Here is a 24,892-nt window from a genome sequence, read left to right as displayed (position 1 = left end):
CTAAACGGACAGTACACATTTTAATTACTATTGCACTTATGATCTAAATATACAATACAACTTAATTCAATTTTACTGTTATCATATATTGTATATTAATTATAATTTAATTAAAATAGTGTATTATTCATTCATTCATTAAATCTGGATTGTCTTAACTTATTTTCATCTGGGTCATGCTAAGGGTACACCCAGAACCAGCTAGGGGGAATATATATAGCTCTTCAGGCCTTTGAACACCTTAGGATCCCTGGTCTGGGGTTTTCCTTCCTGACCTTGCAACGCAATCACAGATAAGTAAAAGATAATTGCTGGTTGGATATTGATATATTTAGCTCATAAGAAACAAGTCTGTATTTAATATATAGAGAGTGTTAGGATCTTATAATGCTCTTCCATAGAGACATTTATCATTATATACTGAAATAAAATTAGCTAACTAATTAAACCTTAAACAATGTGTTCAAGGGTAAGACATTTCTTCCCATGTCTGCAGTGAACAACTGCTTCTCCTTCTGATCAGGCAGTGGCTGTCGGTGCAGATGGAGATGGAGATGGAGATGAAGATAACCCTTTATTTAACAACAGAGGATCTAGGATCAGAGTCTTCACAGGGTAGCACCAGTGATACCAGGCGGCTGTTCATCAGATGACCTCCTAATTACACAGTGACAGCGAGACCGCCAGGCACTGAATCCTCCCCCCCATACCTCAGCTCTCTCTCTCTCGTCCTTCTCTGCAGTGAAGTGTGAACATTAAAGTGAATGTGGAGGAGGAGTCCCAGCAAGAGGGGGGGTGAGTGGTGGGGAAGGCAGGCGGAGAAAGAGAGTAAGACAGCAGCAGCTCAGGCAGACGGCGACGGATGCTGGTAGGGAAGAGGCTTCGGTACAAAAACAATCAGCATGTTATTAGTGTTGGTCCCCTGGGTGTGTTGTACCTAATCGGAGAAGGTTGGGAAGCTTTGGATACTGTCCAACATCATCAGTCTGGTAGGTTAACTCTGCTGCACCCATGCCTGATCTGCATCCTACTGTTGATGGTTATGCAAGGTAAAAATGAACCCATCTGCAAAACATTAGGAATTCTGATCTTTAATATTTCATGTTTATTTGATAATCACATGGTAGGACAAACATAGCTTAAGCTCATATCTGAACTTTGGTTCCAACAGTGTAGGTGTTCAATTCCTGTTTCTTATTTAGGAGGAAGCTTATGATTTTGAGGCTCATATATTTCCACACACTGTTTTTGGTTATGCTACATTCCAGTCACTCTCTTCCTCTCTCTTTGGATCTGCTGGTTTCTTTACACTTTTACTGTTTCCTTTTATACAATTTGTAATTTTAGCCTCAAATTCATCACACTGTGCACAACCAAAGTCTGTGAATTTTACAGCATGTCTAGTGTTGCACACACCAGACCATGAAGCATCTGCTCATCTTTCCCTGTTTCCTCTGATCCCAACGAGGCTAAAACATGTCCTGCTCTGATTTAGCTCTGTTATATTGCTGCAGAGTGAAATCTTATATTAACGCAGATTACTTAGCCTGGTGCAAAAGAAAGTGGGTTTAGCTCTGTCTAAATCTGGAACAGAGCTTTGAAGTGAATTCCACTGCAGTAGCAAATGATGCAAATGATTCTGGTCATACAGACGCGCTGTTTTTGGAAATAACTTAAAATTAACGAAAATGTAATTTTTCACTATAAATTTAAGATTTATAAAACTGATTTATAAAACTGACGAATATGTCTATTAATTAACTAATTAATTGTTTTTAAAGAGACTTATAATAAATTTTGTCACTTCATTTAACGAGCAATTTCTTCCATTCAGCTTTGAATTTTACATCACATAGGTATTTTCAGACTGCCCTTGCCTTCTCTTTCATGGCAAATACCATCCTTTTGATTAAGGTAATAAGTGACCTCTTAATAAAGCCTTTTCAATCACGCTGCTCTTTTGCTGATGGGAAAATTGTTGCATTTTCCTCTTCCTTAAACCGAAATTATTCCTGTATGAGCTTGGTAAGCAGCAGTGTCATAGGCGTGGGTTGCTGATTTATGAGGGAAAATTGCAACCGCGACACAAATGCACTACTGCAGCGCTAACAAAGATAAAGGCATGAGAAGAAAGTATCTTGTTCAGATCATAACTTTTTCAATATGTCAATTTTAGAGCATAGTTGCACACAAATACTATTACAAAGAACACAATCCTTAAACGAAGTGCATTGCTTTGAAAGTGACTTATATTGATTGTTCTCCATAAAGGTTGTATTCTTCAGAAAATCAATGGCACACTCGAAGAATAAGTTGTTTCTTTGAAGTCTACTCAGTGAAAAAAATTTGATTTGGCCATTTTCTTGGAAAATTTACATGAAGAGCTGATTCTAAACCCACTTGAAACAAATAGACCTCACCCCCTTTGTCCTGTCCATCACATCCTGTGACTATACAAGCCTGAAGCATGAAAGCCCAATAATCAACCTCAGAGCATAATACTACGACTCAAAGTTGTGATGCAGAACCAGCAATAAAAACAGATATTTAGACTAATACGTAGGTGTCTGTGGATTATGGGTTAATTGCAGATGTTGCTTCATTTTGCTAATAATGTAATTGCACAATTAGAGAAGATGATCATGCATAATTGGCATTTTGCATATCCTCTTCATCTCCATACACCCATCAGTTCCCTTAGCATCTGTAATTACAAACTGGCTTTTAACAATTAACTGCCAAAAATGGCAAAATATTGTAAGGGAAATAATAAATTACAAGCACATTATTTTTAGCACCTTTTAACACAAAAAAACAAGCACTCCATTTGTTGGAACATAAATGTGTTTAGAAATGCTGCGCTGTGTGCGTGACTATGATTCCCCTGCAAGTGGAATACTTTAGTTTCAATTTTGTACCAATGGCTGCTGTGCAATATAAAATGAGTGTACCTATGACATGAGAGCAGATTGACATCATTGGAAACACTTTACTAAATCCTACACGTCAGAAGGTTTGGCATGACACTGTTTCGAGCCAGATTTTGACAGAGACAAATATCTCCTCATTGCTGCTTGTTGGTAGTGATCAATGCTTCTATGTAGACATGGCTGGAAGCAAAGTATCCCAGTATCCACAGGTGAGCTTCTGCTCTTTTTGTTTTCACTGAGTAAATATATGCAGAGCACTCAGGTAGTGGTGGATTAGAGAAGTGATCCATTCAGTTTGGGTGGAGTGGAACTGACCTAGTGAGTTGCTTATTGGTCCATTTACTGCAGCAGCACATCATATAATTATACAGCATGAAAACATTAAAGATGACCCTCTATTACTCTGTATGATGCTGGCAGAAAACATTAAGATTTAGCATTGTTGCAAAATTTTAGCAACATTTGCATTTAAAGAAACACTTAAATATATAATTTGGAGCAGTTTTTGGAATGGGTGACATGGGTTTCTGCCCAGGGTGCCCTTCTGCTAAGGGACTCTGAGTTTTGTAAATTGTGCCTCAACTGAGTTTTCTATTGGATTTTTGGCTCTAACCTGAAAAGCTGTTTCACTGTTTTTCAAGTAATTTGGACTTTTTGGCCATTTCTAGTCCAGAAGCTAACATAACTAGGCTGGTTAAAGTTGAACTGGATTGCTACACAGTGGAAGGGATTTATTTTATTCATGAAAATAAATTTAAAAAAATCATCAGGACAACCTTAAATCCAGACAAGGGTAAATATTGCAATATGTAAATGAGTCAGGTCAGACCTGTTATGAAATATTCTAATAGATTACATGTTTTTTTAAAACACAGATTTGATTTGTAATACCTACTGTATTTGTAAAAAACAAAAAAGGAGCAAAAAGTTGATTTTTTTTATTAGCTATATCAATTGCTTTGCTAAAGTATTTATAACCCTTGAAACTCTTCACAGTTTGCCATCTTATAACCACAAGCTTGACAGTATGTTATTAAAATTTTATGTAAGGCACAAATTAGGACATAACTGTGCAACCTGGTTAGGTAGTTTTCATGTATTTTTTTCTACTGAATTGCACAGAAGGAATCCCATCCTCTGTGGAATATCTCAGTAAATTTGCACAGAGAGCACATGCAGATATCTCAAGTTTGACCAACAGTTTCCTTACAGGATTCAGGCTTGAACATTGACTGGGCCATTTTAACACTTGCTTGTTTTTTAACCTCTGTTCCAGCATCAAATTGTTTGCATCCTCCGGCAAATAATCTTCCACAATTCCATTGCATTTACCTGCATCCTTCTTCCCATTAACTTGTGTAGTTTTCCTCCACAAATAGCATTTTGCTTATATGCAAAAATACTTAGTTTTGGTCCTCTTTGATCTAACAACCTTCTTCCACATTTTTGTGGAAGAACTGAAAGCAAGATGTTTGATGGCTTTCTTCTCAACAATAGTTTTTTTTTTTTCATCCTACTCATATTCCCAGATATGAGAAGTGCATGACTAATAGGTGTCCCTTCAGCAGATGCTCCCACTTTGGATACCTGAGTTATCAAGGTCCTGATGGCTGCTCTATGATTAATGTTCTTCTCACCCAGGTGGTCAGTTAATGTGAACAGCTATGTCTTTGTAATTTTGCAGCTGTACTATTCCTATTTTCAGAAGAAATGTTTCGATGTTCAAATAATTTTTTATAACCATTCCCAGCTTTAAACTTGTCTGCAACTTGATCTTTGACCTGTTTAACCTGTCTGCTGACCACAGTGCTCTTTGTTCCATGATTTTTAAGAAACCTCAAAAGCCTTCAAACAACACCTATGTTTTTACTTACAATACAGTACGCGCAAGTTTAAACTATTTAAGTGACTTCTGAAGCCAATTGGTTGGCCTAGATTTACGTTTGGAGGGGTTCAGTAAAGTGGTTTATGCTTACCAAACTACTCTGATTTACTGGTAAAGACCTCTGAATACCATTAAAATATTATTTTCAACATGTTTTTATGAAAAAAGTGGATGAAAAAGGAGCGGAACAAGGGGGGTCACCAAGCGGGGCATTTTCTGCATGAACTACCAGTGGTTTTCCCTGTTATAAGTAGTTAGAAACTCTAAATAATCCCAGTTAATGTGTGGTAAAATGTCTCCACCGTTTTTTACCCTTATGTTGTGTGGCATTAACCCCATTGGAAATCTTTTGGACCAAAAGTTTCTGGTGAATGGAGGCTTGTCATTTTAGTTAAACACAGGTCCTTCTCAAAATATTAGCATATTGTGATAAAGTTCATTATTTTCCATAATGTCATGATGAAAATTTAACATTCATATATTTTAGATTCATTGCACACTAACTGAAATATTTCAGGTCTTTTATTGTCTTAATATGGATGATTTTGGCATACAGCTCATGAAAACCCAAAATTCCTATCTCACAAAATTAGCATATTTCATCCGACCAATAAAAGAAAAGTGTTTTTAATACAAAAAACGTCAACCTTCAAATAATCATGTACAGTTATGCACTCAATACTTGGTCGGGAATCCTTTGGCAGAAATGACTGCTTCAATGCGGCGTGGCATGGAGACAATCAGCCTGTGGCACTGCTGAGGTCTTATGGAGGCCCAGGATGCTTCGATAGCGGCCTTTAGCTCATCCAGAGTGTTGGGTCTTGAGTCTCTCAACGTTCTCTTCACAATATCCCACAGATTCTCTATGGGGTTCAGGTCAGGAGAGTTGGCAGGCCAATTGAGCACAGTGATACCATGGTCAGTAAACCATTTACCAGTGGTTTTGGCACTGTGAGCAGGTGCCAGGTCGTGCTGAAAAATGAAATCTTCATCTCCATAAAGCTTTTCAGCAGATGGAAGCATGAAGTGCTCCAAAATCTCCTGCTAGCTAGCTGCATTGACCCTGCCCTTGATAAAACACAGTGGACTAACACCAGCAGCTGACACGGCACCCCAGACCATCACTGACTGTGGGTACTTGACACTGGACGTCTGGCATTTTGGCATTTCCTTCTCCCCAGTCTTCCTCCAGACTCTGGCACCTTGATTTCCGAATGACATGCAGAATTTGCTTTCATCTGAAAAAAGTACTTTGGACCACTGAGCAACAGTCCAGTGCTGCTTCTCTGTAGACCAGGTCAGGCGCTTCTGCCGCTGTTTCTGTTTCAAAAGTGGCTTGACCTGGGGAATGCGGCACCTGTAGCCCATTTCCTGCACACGCCTGTGCACGGTGGCTCTGGATGTTTCTACTCCAGACTCAGTCCACTGCTTCCGCAGGTCCCCCAAGGTCTGGAATCGGCCCTTCTCCACAATCTTCCTCAGGGTCCGGTCACCTCTTCTCGTTGTGCAGCGTTTTCTGCCACACTTTTTCCTTCCCACAGACTTCCCACTGAGGTGCCTTGATACAGCACTCTGGGAACAGCCTATTCGTTCAGGAATTTATTTCTGTGTCTTACCCTCTTGCTTGAGGGTGTCAATAGTGGCCTTCTGGACAGCAGTCAGGTCGGCAGTCTTACCCATGATTGGGGTTTTGAGTGATGAACCAGGCTGGGAGTTTTAAAGGCCTCAGGAATCTTTTGCAGGTGTTTAGAGTTAACTCGTTGATTCAGATGATTAGGTTCATAGCTCGTTTAGAGACCCTTTTAATGATATGCTAATTTTGTGAGATAGGAATTTTGGGTTTTCATGAGCTGTATGCCTCAATCATCTGTATTAAGACAATAAAAGACCTGAAATATTTCAGTTAGTGTGCAATGAATCTAAAATATATTAATGTTAAATTTTCATCATGACATTATGGAAAATAATGAACTTTATCACAATATGCTAATATTTTGAGAAGGACCTGTAATTTGAAAAGTTGCAATTAACTCTGCACCAGACAACCTTTATCATCATCATGTCAGCATTTGCATAAAAGCATTTGCTTGCTTCTAAAGATGACGTGTCTCTTCTTTAAAAGCAATCACAGGTTTCATTTAAGATGTGGACCGCAAGTGTCTTTTCACAATTTGCTTCACATGCCTGACTCCTTTCTTCTCTTGTTCTAGTTTCACCAAAATGTCTGAATTTGAGGATTTCAGCTGGACAGGAGGGCAGGCCAACGTGTCTGAAAGCTACCAGCTGAACCCCACCAGCGTAATCGTGTCCGTGGTATTCTCCCTCATTTTCCTGCTCGGCACCATTGGAAACAGCCTGGTGCTTGCCGTGCTGCTGCGGAGTGGCCAGCTTGGATACAACACGACCAACCTGTTCATACTCAACCTGAGCGTGGCCGACTTCTCCTTCATCATCTTCTGCGTTCCTTTCCAAGCTACCATCTACTCTCTGGAGGGCTGGGTGTTTGGCTCCTTCATGTGCAAAGTGGTCCACTTCTTCATCAACCTTACCATGTATGCCAGCAGCTTCACACTGGCTGCTGTGTCTGTTGACAGGTAAGTTATTAATAATTGAGACGTAATACAGTATACTAGCAGTTATTCTCATCAAATGTATTCCTTACTATTGGTTGATCAAACACTGTTATTCAGTTTTGTTTACCTGCTTAATTTATATCAAGAGTACTAAACATGCGGAGGCAGGAGGGAAATACCCCCCACTCAAATGACTAATTCAAGCACTCCAAGGCTTTATTAAATTCCTCCCCGCTCTAAATACAGACTTACGTTGGGTCTTGAAAATTAAAGAACTACCATATATATATATATATATATATATATATATATATATATTTTTTTTTTTTTTTTTCCACAACTAATTATGGCATTTCCATACTAAACAAAGTGATTTTTTTTTCTTAAAAAAAGAAATTGTTTATTAGTGCAAGATCATGTTTAATAGTACTCGTACTCATCGTCTTCCACTTATCCGGGACCGGGTCACGCCCAGACGTCCCTCTCCCCAGACACCTCCTCCAGCTCCTCCGGGTGGAGCCCAAGGCGTTCCCAGGCCAGCCGAGAGACATAGTCCCTCCAGCATGTCCTGGCCCGTCCCCTGGGCCTCCTCCCGGTGGGACGTGCCTGGAACACCTCCCGAGGAAGGCGTCCAGGAGGCATCCGGTATAGATGCCCGAGCCACCTCAACTGGCTCCTCTCCATGTGGAGGAGCAGCGACTCTATTCCGAGCCCCTCCCGGATGGCTGAGCTCCTCACCCTATCTCTAAGGGAGTGCCCGGCCACCCTACGGAGGAAGCTCATTTCAGCCGCTTGTATCCGGGATCTCGTTCTTTCGGTCATGACCCAAAGTTCATGGCCATAGGTGAGGGTAGGAACGTAGACCGACCGGTAAATTGAGAGCTTTGCTTTTCGGCTCAGCTCTCTCTTCACCACAACGGACCGGCACAGTGCCCCCATTACTGTGGCAGCCGCACCGATCCGTCTGTCGATCTCCCGCTCCATTCTTCACTTACTCGTGAACAAGACCCCGAGATACTTAAACTCCTCCACTTGAGGCAGGAACTCCCCTCCAACCTGAAGAGGACAAGCCACCCTTTTCCGGTCGAGTACCATGGCCTCGGACTTGGAGGAGCTGATCTTCATCCCAGCCGCTTCACACTCGGCTGCGAACCGCCCCAGTGCATGCTGTAGGTCTTGGCTAGAGGGGGCCAGCAGGACCACGTCATCTGCAAAAAGAAGAGACGAAATCCACTGGTCCCCAAACCAGACCCCCTCCAGCCCTTGCCTGCGTCTAGAAATCCTGTCCATAAAAGTTATGAACAGGACTGGTGACAAAGGGCAGCCCTGCCGGAGTCCAACATGCACCGGGAACAGGTCCGACTTAGTGCCGGCAATGCGGACCAAACTCCTGCTCCGCTCGTACAGGGACCGGATGGCCCCTAATAAAAGGCCCCTGATTCCATACTCCTGGAGCACCCCCCACAGGGCATCACGAGGGACACAGTCGAATGCCATCTCCAGGTCCACAAAACACATGTGAACCAGTTGGGCAAACTCCCGTGAACCCTCGAGCAGCCTGTGGAGTGTATAGAGCTGGTCCAGTGTTCCGCGGCCGGGACGAAAACCACACTGCTCCTCTTGAAGCCTGGGTTCGACTATCGGCCGGACTCTCCTCTCCATTACCCTGGCGTAGGCCTTACCAGGGAGGCTGAGGAGTGTGATCCCCCTGTAGTTGGAACACACCCTCCGGTCACCCTTCTTATGTAGGGGGACCACCACCCCAGTCTGCCAGTCCAGAGGCACTGTCCCCGACCGCCACGCAACGTTGAAGAGTCGTGTCAACCATGACAGCCCAACAACATCCAAAGACTTGAGGTACTCAGGGCGGATCTCATCCACCCCCGAAGCCTTGCCACCGCGGAGCTTTTTAACTACCTCGGTGACTTCAACCTGGGTGATGAAAGAGTCCAACCCCGAGTCCCCAGCCTCTGTTTCCACCACGAAATGCGTGATAGCAGGATTGAGGAGATCCTCGAAGTACTCCTTCCACCGCCCGATAATGTCCTCAGTCAAGGTCAGCAGCTCCCCACCCCCACTATAAACAGTGTTGGCAAAGCACTGCTTCTGTCCGGCTTTCTCCTCCACCAACGGATCCAACTCACCACCAGGTGGTGATCAATGGACAGCTCAGCCCCTCTCTTCATCCGAGTGTCCAAAACATGCGGCCGAAGGTCTGATGACACCAAGAAGGCTTGGTACTCCACACTACCGCTCGGCCCGTAGGCCGAGACGACAGTCAGAGACCTATCCCCAACCCGAAGGCGCAGGGATGCGACCCTCTCATCCACTGGGGTAAACCCCAACACGAGATGGCTGAGCTGGGGGGAAACAAGCAAACCCACACCAGCCCGCCACCTCTCCCCGTGGGCCACTCCAGAGTAGAAGAGACTCCAACCCCTCTCAAGGAGATGGGTTCCAGAGCCCACGCTGTGCGTGGAGGCGAGCCCGACTATTTCTAGTCGATATCTCTCAACCTCCCACACAAGCTCAGGCTCCTTCCCCCCCAGCGAGGTGACATTCCACGTCCCTAGAGCCAGCCTAAGCATCCGGGGATCGGACCGCCGAGGTCTCCACCTTCGTCCGCCACCCAATCCTCTTTGCACCGGTCCCTCACGGTTCCCCCTGCAGGTGGTGGGCCCACTGCAGGGGGAACTATTTAACAAATATTTAATAGGATTTGTTTTATGTATCTATTTTCTTGCAGAAAGGCGGAATATTAAGATGAAAAATACTCTTTGGTTCTGTGATACAATTAAATAAGCTGGATACTGGTTACAAAAAGGCCATTTTACAATTAGGCAAGATTCAAAAGAGAGTGGTATTATTGATGCATATTTTTAAATATGCATCAATAATTTTTTTCTATTTAAGAAAAGTTATCTACCTTGAATAAACAATTACAAATAAGGCTGTTACTATGCTGTGACAATTATTTTGAGCACTAGTGCAAGTGCTTCTGAAGCAATTAGCACACTCAATCCTTTCTGAGTGGAAACCACCAGTAAAAGCCAGGAGCAGACAGTACCTGGTCTTTATGTCTAAAGTTGCCTTGGTTACTGGCCAGTCCATGCATGATGGCCTCCTTTGCAGGGAGAGGGATTTGGAAGCCGAGGTAAGGCAAATCAGAGGGACCCAAAATTAATCTTGTTCTGCAATTTATCTATGTCTGCTTTTATCTAATACCTCTAATTGTGTGCAACATGAAACTCAACTGGACAATTCAAGGGACAAAATAGTTAAGGGACTAATTCAAAATCAGTATTTTCTACCTTTGTTTCTTTTAATAACTTTTTTAACCTTTATTTAACCAGGTAAGATGATTGAGAACTGGATCTCATTTACAATGTCGACCTCGGCAGGAGTTAGCATTAAAAGCAACAATGAAAACATAAAGACACATTTATGATATAATTAAAAAATAAATAAAAACAAAACATTAAAAAACTGAATTTGGTAACATAAAAATTTAAATAAAGTCCACTGATTGGTAACTATATTTTGTAAGTAGGTACTGAAAGCAGACTGTGAGATAAAAGTACAGTGCTTTTGCTTTTTTCTTTTTTACAACTCATTTGTTAGGGGCAGCAAACTGAAATGTGGAACAAGCTAATTTTGTACAGCCTTTTGGAATGAATGTGGTGATCCTGCAATATGAGAGATGACATTGAGTTTTTTAGTTCACATTTAATTTAATCTAAAGTTCTAATACTATGCCATTCAGAATGGCAATATTAAGAAAATCGGCAGTCTGAGGTTACAGTTATTAATAATTAATTAAGTTCAGTTAATAATGAATGTGGTTTTGCTTGTATTTGAAAGAAAGTTAGGCTTGGAGAAAGTATTCTGAATACTATTGAAGCTGCATCGTAAAGACAGGATTTAGAGTTGGACTAGATATGAACATAATGGTGTCATCAGCATATAAATGAATAAGAGAACTGCCAGTAGCATTCTCGATATTCTTTATATAGATCTTAAAAAGTTTTGACCTAGTATAGACTCCTGAAGAACACTGATAGATAATTGCATAGGATCAGACTCAAATCCACCAGCCTCCACTGATTGTACATTACCAAAAATGTAACTGTTAAACAATGCCAGGCATTTCTCAGAAAGTCCAATGTTTGTAAGCCTACTGGCTGCAATGTTATGGTGGACAGAATCAAAAGTTTTACCCAGATCTATAAACACAGCCACACAATTTTCCTTACTGTCTATAGCATGTTTGGGGCACTTGTATGAATGCTCATTCTTCTTTGAGTGAAGAATCCTCAGTGGGAAAAAAAAATCACAGTTCAAAAAGACAAAATGCTTTACAGTATTTTCTGCTGACGAGTGCTTTGCACAGATAACTCTTGTATGTAGTTTTATCTCATAGCTGAGAAATATTTATTGCCCCTTTTTAATTATGTTTTTCCATGTACCTCTTAGGATATGCAATACAAAAACCCTACAAGAGGCTATTGCAACCCCTGGCTGAGCCATGTCAGTCAGTATAAATGTAACTGTTGTCTGTTTATTACATCTTTTTAATTTTACACTTGTAGCCCCTGGCTAAAAAAACATGCACAATAGCTTTTGAATAAACAAAATAATCAAAACGTGATATTTATATCAGAAATATAGTTGAGAGCCTGGTATTATTATGTTTTGAATATTGGTAATCCAAGTGATTATGCATATATACAGGGGTTGGACAATGAAACTGAAACACCTGGTTTTAGACCACAATAATTTATTAGTATGGTGTAGGGCCTCCTTTTGCGGCCAATACAGCGTCAATTCGTCTTGGGAATGACATATTGGATGCACATGATCCTCAAGAATGGTTCGGTAGTCCTTGGCAGTGACGCACCCATCTAGCACAAGTATTGGGGCAAGGGAATGCCATGATATGGCAGCCCAAACCATCACTGATCCACACCCATGCTTCACTGTGGGCATGCAACAGTCTGGCTGGTGCGCTTCTTTGGGGCTTCTCCACACCGTAACTCTCCTGGATGTGGGGAAAACAGTAAAGGTGGACTCATCAGAGAACAATACATGTTTCACATTGTCCACAGCCCAAGATTTGCGCTCCTTGCACCATTGAAACCGACGTTTGGCATTGGCATGAGTGACCAAAGGTTTGGCTATAGCAGCCCGGCCGTGTATATTGACCCTGTGGAGCTCCCGACAGACAGTTCTGGTGGAAACAGGAGAGTTGAGGTGCACGTTTAATTCTGCCGTAATTTGGGCAGCCGTGGTTTTATGTTTTTTGGATCCCTTTCAGAGAGCTTCCTCTTGCGTCCACACTTAATCCTGTTGGATGTGGTTCGTCCTTCTTGGTGGTATGCTGACATTACCCTGGATACCGTGGCTCTTGATACATCACAAAGACTTGCTGTCTTGGTCACAGATGCGCCAGCAAGATGTGCACCAACAATTTGTCCTCTTTTGAACTTTGGTATGTTACCCATAACATAATGTTGTGTGCATTTCAATATTTTGAGCAAAAGTGTGCTCTTACCCTGCTAATTGAACCTTCACACTCTGCTCTTACTGGTGCAATGTGCAATCAATGAAGACTGGCTACCAGGCTGGTCCAATTTAGCCATGAAACGTCCCACACTAAAATGACAGGTGTTTCCGTTTCATTGTTGTTACTATTGGTCATATGGGAAAAACCGTAAACAACAGGAAAATGAAGCATCTCTGGAGGCGACATGTGTATTCACATGTGTATATTATTGTTTTTTTGACTAATGTTTTGATTAGTCTAGAGACTATGGACCAAACCTAGTTGTAACGGAAGTTACAAAGGAGGGGAAACAGGGAATGATGGGAAGAAGAAGGGAAGAAGAGGAAAGAGGAGGAACATGAGGAAAATGGAGATTGCAGTTTATGTAGGCTGACCCTGAGGTTGGAGAAGGATTGAACTGTTTCAGATGTCCGGGCTACCCCACCCTGTTGGCGGTCAGACGCCTCGGAGCCCCACCGGTACTTGGACCCCGGAAACAGTCACCACTTCTATCCAAAGACTCTTAAAGGAACGACTCAAACAGTTTCTAACTTTTAGCTCGTTTAATCTAAATTAAGGCACAGGAATGATTACAGAGATCAGCGCTGAGGCTCCCATCTCGAACCGTGGCAGTCTGTTAGAGCCTGACGAAGAGCCCCGATAGAAGGTCACATACAGTTTTTATATCTGGCACTCCAATGCAATGGATGTGCACTCCCTCAGTGATTATCAGTAGACTATGTGTCACCATTGTGGTGTCTATCTGTTAAGATTGTGTAGTAGCGGGTGTCTATACTTAATCTAAGTGTGCTGTAGTTTTCTAATCAACCCAGTTATACCAGCTGCTCCACTATACCCCAGTGCCCCAACTTCAGGTCATTTATGACAATACTTGGGCCATTTATCCTTGTACTGTATGTCTATGAGCATTCTTATCCTATTGTAACAAAAGGGAAACTTTAGAACTTATACTTTACTTCACTATGGTATAAAAGGGAAAAACAGTTATGAGCATATTAATTAAGTTTATTCCTAACACAGAGATTCTCTGCACGAGTTAAATCTAACCACTGCAGTTACGATATCTGCAGTAGTGTGTGGAAGTGCGACGGAGGAGAAAAAACACGGAGGAGAACCGCGGCTGATGCGAGGAAACTGCGGCTGATCCGAGATGATGTATCAACCTGGCGACACTGGTTCCAGCGTTACGGAGAGGTTTCTGCGCAATTTGTGTAGCGGAGGTGGAGTAGCGTTGGTGGGAATCGACAAACATCCGTGTGTCGGCGGAGCGGACACCTGTTGAGCAAGCAAGTCTGAGTCCTTTTAGCGTTTTGCCCGGGAGAAGAGGATTTTCGTCTTTTGCATCGCACCCGCGTTTCATCTGGCCTGCAACGAGACCGCAAGCTGTACTGAACTGTGTGTGTGTGGGACCCATGGGTGTTGTGTTTATAGTTAACAGTATTTCTTCTGATGAATGTATGGAGTTCTGATAATGACGAAAATGTGGATTCTGGTTATAGGTAAAAACTATTAAAACGGTTGTTGGTTCTTGGAAAAACAAGAGTTATAGTGGCAAGAAATAAAGGGTTGAGAAGGTAACGTGCCCAAATAGTTTTTTTATTTTAGATTGAGGAACGGGTAGTTTAACGAACTAAGAGCTTTGCTCTGGTCTTTACATTGGAAACTTGTAAGGTGTTGAGTACCCTGATGTTGTGGCTAAGCATTTATTTCTTTGCCCAAGTTTTCATTAAAATAAACTGTTTCTGTTAGCAGGTTGTCTGGAATTATTAGTTATTTCGCTTGAAAGTATGGTAAAAGGTTATCAGAGGAGCAAGTATTGACTCAACATAGGTAAACCTACGTGGTATCTACCTTATAATTTAAAGGACCCTAATAGACACCCCACCAGTCAGTTGAAGTTATTGTCCCAGTTAATACTGGACAGAGCAGTGGGGTGCTACACACTACTTGTTTTTCTTAAATGTTTTGAGTCCAAAACTTTAAATCATCATGATATAATCAACCTTTCCTTCTAATTGCACCTATGCATAAAGACCGATGGCTGCAAACAGCAATGTTAGTTGTCTAAACCGCTGAGGCTTCATACAAGAAGGTTCAAAGTGTCTTCTTTTTGCCTTTCATGTCAAACATAAGTGCCTTTATCTCCCATTTCATTTTTTTATTTAATCTAAAATTCTAATACTATGCCATTCAGAGTGGCGATATTAAGAAAATAGACAGTCTGAGGTTACAGTTATTAATAATTAATATAAATTCGGTTAATAATGAATTTGGTTTTGCTTGTATTTGAAAGAAAGTTAGGCTTGGAGAAGGTATTCTGAATACTACTGAAGCTGCATCGTAAAGACAGGATTTAGAGTTGGACTAGATATGAACATAATGGTGTCATCAGCATATAAATGAATAAGAGAACTGCCAGTAGCATTCTCGATATTTATATAGATCTTAAAAAGTTTTGACCTAGTATAGACTCCTGAAGAACACTGATAGATAATTGCATAGGATCAGACTCAAATCCACCAGCCTCCACTGATTGTACACGACCAAAAATTTAACTATTAAACAATGCCAGGCATTTCTCAGAAAGACCAATGTTTGTAAGCCTACTGGCTGCAATGTTACGGTGGACAGAATCAAAAGCTTTACCCATATTTATAAACACAGCCACACAATATTCCTTACTGTCTATAGCATGTTTGGGGCACTTGTATGAATGCCTGCTTGTGTATATGCACTATTAGTTTCTCTGATAGCGCATATTGCAGTCTGAATATTCATTATGAGATATTACAGTTTTGTTTTTTAGATAAGTAGAGAACCACAACTATTAGTCGCTAAGTTTTCACCAGTCGGATTTTCTTATGTGCAGTCATGCAAATGTCCTTTGAATGTCAAAGTTTTAACTTAAAAAATAGGAATTCATTGTGCTTTATTTTTATTTCATGTTATTTTGTTTATTACAATGAACATATGCACAATAAGAATGCCTAAACTCCTAAAATGTATTCATCTCATGTGAACAAAGCAGGCTCGAGCATAGTGACATCCCAGAGTCACACATGAACAGCATTACTGAAACACTCAGAAGACCTCACGAGGCAATTAAGCTGTAATTAAATATCTTGTGAGACACTCATGCAGTATCCCTGGCTAAAAATTATTCCCCCTCACAGAGTCAGCACTAAGCCATCATTACAGTTGTTAGGTAACACAGTCAGCTCAGTCAATATGGGCAGTCATTGAGCAGTTGTCCACTGGTGCAGAATCTGCACTCACACTGGCCGTGTTTATCCTTCAGAGGATTCACTCATTGTTTCCTCCTCTGTCTGAAAAAAATATAAACTCTAAGTCAGACTGTTAATAATACATTTTCTCTGTTTTTCCCCACACTCTTTGTTGGATATATGCAGACACACATAAATGTTGAAAAAAAATCTAAAAAAGGTTTTCTTTGAGTGAAGAATCCTCAGTGGGAAAAGAAATCACAGTTCAAAAAGACAAAATGCTTTACAGTATTTTCTGCTGACGAGTGCTTTGCACAGATAATTCTTGTATGTAGTTTTATCTCATAGCTGAGAAATATTTATTGCCCCTTTTTTAATTATGTTTTTCCATGTACTTCTTAGGATATGCAATACAAAAAACCCTACAAGAGGCTATTGCAACTCTTGGCTGAGCCATGTCAGTCAGTATAAATGTAACTGTTGTCTGTTTATTACATCTTTTTAATTTTACACGACTTGTTTTTCTCAAATGTTTTGACTCCAAAAACTTTAAATCCTGATATAATCAACCTTTCCTTCAAATTCTCCCTATGCATAAAGACCGATGGCTGCAAACAGCAATGTTAGTTGTCTAAACCGCTGAGGCTTCATACAAGAAGGTTCAAAGTGTCTTCTTTTTGCCTTTCATGTCAAACATAAGTGCCTTTATCTCCCAAAAAATATCAAAGAGCAGAGAAGCTATCCTTTCCACCTCTCCAGAGGTGACTGAAGTCTTTTGTGAACGGAAAAAGCTGAGAGATGGATGTGCTGTTTTACCTAGAAAAGAAAAACTGAAATACTGGGAACACCTGGCAGAGAACAATCAGCTCATACAACATTAATTTATAAACATGCATAGGCAATGATAAAAATTTTAGGACAAGATAATGTGCTCATTCTGTGCTTTATTTATTTATTTTAAATACCTTCAACATTCTGATCAGGGGTACAAATGTCTTATATCCCGCCAGCTCTCATCTGCCACAAGGAGGTGACATTTTGGACAGGTTGGCAGTGCATCAGACCCAAGGTCCAAGAAAGCATGATAAATATCATGGATATGTAGTAAAAACAAGCAAACATCACACAGAAATTTAAACCACAGACCTTCTCACTGTGAGTTAACACTGATGACTGCTAACCCACTGTGCAATCCCTTGTAATGATAAATAATATTATCACAACTGGCCCTGCGGTTTAATGGAAATCAACAGTTGACTTCATTTTCTTTACTGCATCCAAAGAGACATAAAACCACTTTAACAGACTGTACATTTAGCGCCCACCAGTTGACAGCACAGCACTGAATATGCTCATGTTCTCTTGTTATTGCTGCATGTTTCCTAAGGTGGTCTTTCAACTCCATGAAATATTGAAAAGTAAAAAAAAACTATGCAAACCTCAAATGTGCTATTTTCTAATGTTTAGCAGTAGTTTTTGTTTATTTATTTTTATTTTGTTGCTGTTTTGTCAATTTGTGCTTTACAGTTCAGGCCCATTTCCTCTAAATATATAAAACATGTACAATCAGACAGTACTGAAATTCTTAAAAACCATCTTTGTGAATGCTGCACAAAGTGTGACACAGTTCCATTTACATTCATAGATACAACAGAAAAGATAAATTGTTTTTTTTTGTTCTATTCAACGAAAAGAAATCAGAAAAGTGACTCATGCTGAAAGCATGTGTGCTTGTACCATTCTCATGTTCCTATTATCTGACTTGAAAAATGGTTTAGAGGGTAGTTTTAAGTGGTACTTTTTCTTGCAATGTCTTTAAAATTATTCACTAGAGGTGCTGTTAATGCTTGCAATTTAGCTGGGGTTGAATGTCCAAGCAATAAATGTATCATTTCTAATACCGAATGTAAAAAAGAAATTACTTACCAGTCTACTGACTCATTGTACATGTAGCACTAGTATAGTATCATACAGAGTATTCTTTAATGTAAAATCTCTATCAAGTACATGTATCTTACTGCTTTAGATATGAGGAGGTAAACAATGTACAAAAGTATCTTTGTCATGGTATGATTGAAGGAGGACCTAAATGTGGGGTGTAGTAGTGGCAAAAATGTGTAAAGTTGTTTAATGACAAAAATAGGAAAAAAAATAAAATAAAACTTACAAAGATCGTGAACGGGAACCAGACAGAACAACGGAGATACAGGGAGCAAAAACCACAGACCATGAGGCAAAACAACAGATGTAGAGGCAGACAAACCGTAGATTCCAGCAAAGAGCAAATGAAACCTAACAGCTTATATACAGGGAGAGAGTCAAGCGAAAGGCTGGGCAAGCAGGTGAGGGTAATCAAATGAGTATGAGAAGCAAGTGAGAACAAAAAAGAGTGAGAGCTGATGGAGAGGAGTAAATGAGCAAGAGCAGACAAAAAGAAACACAGGGATGAAATCTAGCAAAAATATCTAAATGTAACAAAGCACAAGAATGAATAATAAACTTAAACTACAATGAATGAATCTAAACTAAGAGCAACGGAAAACGTAAACAACACAGAGGAAACATCACTGAAGAAACTCAAACACCAGAGAATCATGACAATATGGGGGATAAAAACTGGGAGACAGGAAGGAAAACAGAACAAATGTGTCAAATTATGCAACAGTATACTGTGATGGACTGGCAACCTGTTTAGGATGTACTCTATGAGCAATGACTACTGGAGATAGACACCAGACCCCTCTGCGACCATGAACGGAAAAGCAGGTATTGATGATGGATGGATGGATGGAACAATATAGTCCCATCTTGTCTTATTTGGTTTACATGTCCAAAAAGAAGTGGAAAGGAGTGCACACTTATTCTCAACCCATCTTACTATTTTTCTAAACATCTTTTTCTTTTTTATGCTTCATTAAGGTCATGAGTTATACCTATAACTCAAATCAGTCTCCAGTAAAATGTACATTTCTCTTATTTTTCCCACCCACTTTATAGGTGGACATTGCACTCTGAATTTATTACACAACTTTAATCCACACACACAATGTAAAAAAACATGTTTTTATGATGCGTAAATTAACAGTGTTAAAGTTGCAAACACCGCTAAATTATAATTCTCTTCCTTTACAAAAAAGATTTTTGGAAAACTTCATTATGTTTTGCTCTGAACAAAGTTGGAGTTCGGAGTTTTACTAAGTAAAGCAAATTTCCATTTTTGAAGCTGCAAAAGTCGTCAAATAACAGCTTTCTGTCACGGTTTACTTGATATTGGACCCCACAATGCAGACGAGCAGGCAGCGTGATTTTAAGTGAAAAAAAAAAGGTTTAATTACGAAAACTCACACTTAGCAGGAGGCAGGAACAAAACAAACGGGCAGGCAAGACAGGCATGGCAACATCAAAAAGACAAGACTTGGTTTTAGAACAAGACATGAGCATGAGAATGAAAGATGTTTCCGCGATGACTAACAGAACAGGTGTGAATATATGGCGTGAAAACCAGGTGGAGTAAGGAGACAGATTAACTTGAAGCAGATGAACTGAATAAACTTAATTAACAGAACAAAACGTGACTGGAGCAAAACAGAGACTCTTGAACACAAACTAGAAAAACATGAAGCAAAAGCATAACCAGATCCGAAAACCAAACTTGACAAAACATGAACAAGACGACAAAACAAAAGCATGACCAGGAAAATAAACAGAAACATGATTCAAAACTTGAACAGTGAAAAACATAAGGAAAAACCCCGAAACCAAAAACAAAACAACCCTACATCTTGACACTTTCTGTGTAGTTTGGTCTTTGAAAACGAAGAATGTGGATAAGTCAATGATAAGATGAGAGGATTTGGCCTTCAAATAGGAACTTTTAAAATAATAATTGTAAGTAAAATAATAATTACATAATGATTCAAGAATTTGTACTTATTTTGTTATATACCTGCAAAAATTCGGTTCACCTGCTCCAAGCAGGTGAACCGAGGGGACAAATATGGCTGAAATGGAGCAGCACAGGGCCAGTTTCAAGTACTGCACATTGTAAGCTCGGATTCATCTGGCGATGAACACCCAGGCATAAATGCAGAATTTCATAGCTTCACAACAGAATATTCCTCAAGATCACTTTAAAAGAGTTAAAAATTGTCTGGTAAATACAAAGAAATGATGACTCAAACCTTTAACTGTAAACAATGAACGTTGACTTTTTTATGATGACTCTCTAAAGCAATTATTCTCCCTTAACAATCTTTTACATTTTTTAACAACTTTTTCTGATTACCCAGCTTTGAACAAGTATTTGACTCTTATAGATTTCTTCTGTTGCTGCTTTTTGTGACACTTTATCTGTCAGATCGAGCACATGTTAATTTCAGACAAATATAGCCTGAATAAATGCAAAAAGCAATTTTCGAATGATGATTTAAGTTATTAGGTGGGAAAAAGCAATCCAAACTAACCTGGTTTTCTGTAATAAAGTAAATTCCACCACTGACAACATCATTGCTGTGTTAGGCTGTGTGTAGTGTAGGAACCCAGAATGCAGACTAGCAGGCAGTATGATGGTAAGTGAAAATGATTTAATTAACAAAAACTCACTCCAGATGAGGCAGGATCAAAACAGGCAGATGAGGCAAGCAAGACAGGCATGATATGATTGAGAAAAAGCAAGACATGAGCATGATTTGAAATGTTTCCACGATGTGTAACTGAACAGGTGTGCATTTATGTAGCGCGAACCAGGTGGAGCGAGGAGACAGATTAGCTTGGAGCAGGTGAACCGAATAAAGATAATTGACAGACAGAACAAAACGTGGCTGGAGCAAAACAGACTCTTGAATACAAACAAACAGAAAGTAGAACAACATGAAACTAAAACATGACCAGAAAAATAAACAGAAACATGATTCAAAACTTCAACTGTGAAATGACATATAAAGAAAAAACCCGAAACCAAAAACCAAACAACCCCAAATCACAACATGCTGTGGAGAAGATTTTGGCCCACTCTAATTTGCTGATTTGTTTTAATCAGCCACATGGATTATTTTTGAGCATGTTAGACCTGTTAAAGGTCATGCCACAGTGTATCAACCAGATTTATGTCCAAACTTTGTCCAAGCTATTTCAAAAACTTATGTTGTTTTATTTGTTGTTGGTTTTTCTTTTGTTTTGTCTTTGAGCCAGTGGTTTTTGCACTTTTTGATTCATTTTAGTAGGCCACCTATTTCTAAGATGTTTTCCAAGGTCCATGTTTTCTTTTTCTGTAGAAAATGCCTCTCACTTTGGTTCGCTGGAGTTTGAAAGCCTTAGAAATATCTTTATAAAACTCTTCAGACTAATAGACGTTATTGAACTGGTCTCTCATCTGTTCCTGAATCTCTTCACATCCTTTACTGCTTTTTGAGATCTTTTAGCCTACCTAATGCTGTTAGAGAGGTTTTGTTTTGGTGATTTCATGATTCCTCAGGTCTGGCAGCATTTAGGTCTGAGTTTGGCTACTTAAATCAACCTTAACATTAAAGAAAATAGATTTTTCACATAGAGCCACATTGCTTGGTAAAGCTTTTTACCCCAAATGAAATTATCATTTGAAAACTACATTTTGTATTTACACAGGTTATCTTAATCAGATATTTTTGATGGTTTTGAACATTTAAGAGATAACTAAAGCAAAGACAGAAATATGTTAGGGGGCAAATACTTTTCACAGCATTTTACTCTCAGCTTGATACATTTAGAATGACAGATGCTTGTATTCAGCTCTTGAATGAGACCATAAAACTAAGAGCTCACTGAATTTATTTGTTTTATCTTTACAGATATTTGGCCATACGCTACCCTCTGCGCTCCAGAGAGTTGAGAACCCCTTGTAATGCAGTGGTCGCCATGGTGGTTATCTGGGGTCTTTCCCTGGTCTTTGCAGGTCCATATCTCAGCTACTATGACCTGATTGATTTTGCCAACAGTACTGTGTGTATCCCTGGCTGGGAGGAACAAAACCGTAAGGTCCTGGACACCTGCACCTTCCTGTTCGGCTACGTCATTCCTGTGCTGGTCGTGAGCCTCTCGTACACCAGAACCATTAAGTACCTCTGGACAGCTGTTGACCCTCTGGACGGCATGTTAGAATCTAAAAGAGCCAAGCGCAAAGTCACCAAGATGATCATCATTGTCACCGTGCTCTTCTGCATATGCTGGCTGCCATACCACGTGGTGATATTGTGCTATCTGTATGGAGATTTCCCTTTCAATCAAACCACGTACGCCTTCAGGCTACTCTCTCACTGCATGGCCTATGCCAACTCTTGCGTCAACCCTATTGTGTATGCTCTGGTGTCTAAACACTTCCGTAAAGGTTTCAAGAAAGTCTTCAGCTGCATTCTCATTAAAAATGGTAGAAACAAGGTTCACGTGGTTCACGTGGTCAACACGGGGCCTGGGTTTGAAGCGGGCTCCACGGAGGTATCACACATGAACGAAGAGAACATGCGACAGAACGAATGCGAAATGATCAACAGGCCAAGACGAGTGGAGCCAAGAGAGCCTATGGTGACCCTAAATTCTTCTTTTCAGCACCCGACTTGATGAACGCTCAGAGAAGTTTCAGTGCAGATTGCCTTACATGAAAATCTTTGCAACTATATAGAAATTAATACATTTTTTACCAATTCAACATTCAATTTGTTGGGGGTAAACTGGGGGATACATTAATTTGGAATGAGGTAACTACTAAATCGGAAAATGTTGCTCATTCATCCGATCATTTAATCAATTCAGCTCAACTCAACTTTACTGTTGCACCTATCAGCAGACATATTTCTGTTCAAATATTTACAGTTTAATTCAAATACTTTTCGTGAGCTGCAAAGAAAAACGTTATTTCATATACCGAGGTTATTTTTCTTCAAAGGATTGGTGATAACTGATGAAATCAGGGGAGCGAGGTTGTTCATTTACTAAAGCTAATGTGAACGTCATCCCATGTGACTCATCTATAAGTCATCTCTGCACCACTGTTTAACCACCATCCCAAGTTTAGCTTTAATATTCGGTAGCTGGATTTCTCTCCACGTGAGCAGTTTTCAGCTGTAATCGTTGAAGTCTAATCCGACCTTCCTGCCAGGTTTAAACCCACCCGTTGGATATCAAAGGTGTAGTTTTTCGTGGAGCAGGGTGTTTGTTTTGTCTTTTGCATGCAAATGCTGTTCTCTCGTTTTGAGATAAGTCTTCAATTGGGCAAAATGTGTAAGTAAGCTAACTCTGCAGACAGTTGTGCAAAACAGTTAAATATTCACAGTGCAGCTTTGTAACTGGATAAAGAAGTCTCTAAATATGGCTCAGAACACACTGATGTGTGCCAGGTGTAACAATTAGGTTTCGGGGGAGGCATTTTAAGCTAAGATAAAAAAAATAAATGCAAAGTTCAGGGTTGATGGCTTGCAGAAGTCTTTTTGAATTCTGCAATATTTGTACACTTTTTCTTGCTTTACTTGTACTTTGTACCAATGGCATGTTTCTATTTGGTGTAAAATATTATGCCGTTAAAAGAATGTGTTTGTCAATGAGTGCACTTATGTATCTTAAGAGTATTTAACTAAGATGTATTTAATATTGTAAAGCTGTGAAACGATTATCACACATTTGCAGATTTGTTTTTATGCAAAGGACAGCACATCCTCAGTTTGTCTTTGTTTTACTGTAGAGTTGAGTTCTATCTCAGAACTGTAATAAAGCCTTTTGTTTGTGCTATGTTCCAGATATTTTAATGGAGAGAAAGAATGTACTGTGGACTGAATGGCTTAAATGACCAAATAGATCCGTTTATGCTGTGAAATTGTGTTGCAGAGCATATTTAGTTTTTAAAGGAAAATCAGAAATATGTTGTAAATGATTTTAGCATCATTAATGGTATAGTTATCTCCAGCATGATGACTCAAAAATATGCCTTCAGCAGTCTAATTCACACAAATATTTCAACATATTCAATCAATATTCTCATTACAAAGAACGATGTATTTGCTCTCCTCTTCTAGTAATTATCTTGTCTTCTTTTCTCTGTTTCTGTAGCAAAAATACAAATTAAACTGCTTTCAATTGCAGCGCTCCTTTTTGGGAATTAATGGTTTAATATGCTAATGTCTACATTGATAATTTCATACTATGTGGACTCTAAAGCTGCTCAATAAATGTTGATTAAATAAAAATATTCAGACCATTTGAAGCATGAATCCTAAATATAGATGTATTGTTTGACATGAAAGTGATCTTTATCACAGTTTTTGTAAAGCTGGTAATATTCGTAAGAGCTGTTATGATCATTAGTTAGTTAGGTATTTAGTTTACTTTTAGAAACTTTAATGTGTTTAATTTGGCAAAACAAGTCAATTTGTTGGTTGTGAATATTAACATTCTTGTCGGTCTTACTGAGTAAGGAAACTTATGTAAAACCAAAACGATGTCAGTTTTAATTTTTCCAGAAAGTTATATATGAAAGTAGAAAATAACTCTGTAGAATATATAAAGAAACAGAACAGCATTTGCTGTTTTTAATTTGATTTAATTCAAAGTATAAGTGGTTTCAGACAAAAGTTGCAGTTTGTAATGACTCTGAAATTGGAATACAGTTGCTATTTTCTGTCTCAGCATCATTCAGGAAACATTTAGTTGTTGAGTTACCTAAAAAAATTTAAAATTACAAATTTTGTTAGACT

General features: G+C 39.7%; 1 protein-coding gene across 1 annotated transcript; it reads left to right on the top strand.

Annotated features, from left to right (window-relative positions):
• Positions 1-827: 827 nt before the first annotated feature.
• On the top strand, positions 828-24,482 carry LOC124862969 (galanin receptor 2b). The gene is made up of 3 exons (XM_047357185.1): positions 828-989; positions 7,026-7,409; positions 22,001-24,482. Exons 2-3 carry the CDS (start codon positions 7,036-7,038, stop codon positions 22,764-22,766), a joined length of 1,140 nt encoding a protein of 379 aa, XP_047213141.1. The 5' UTR covers positions 828-989; positions 7,026-7,035; the 3' UTR covers positions 22,767-24,482.
• Positions 24,483-24,892: the final 410 nt, after the last annotated feature.

This window comes from Girardinichthys multiradiatus, chromosome X (assembly GCF_021462225.1).
Source record: "Girardinichthys multiradiatus isolate DD_20200921_A chromosome X, DD_fGirMul_XY1, whole genome shotgun sequence".
Taxonomy (NCBI): Eukaryota; Metazoa; Chordata; class Actinopteri; order Cyprinodontiformes; family Goodeidae; genus Girardinichthys; species Girardinichthys multiradiatus.
The sequence above is the reverse complement of the archived record's forward strand: the minus strand, read 5'-3'. Positions and strand labels throughout refer to the sequence as shown.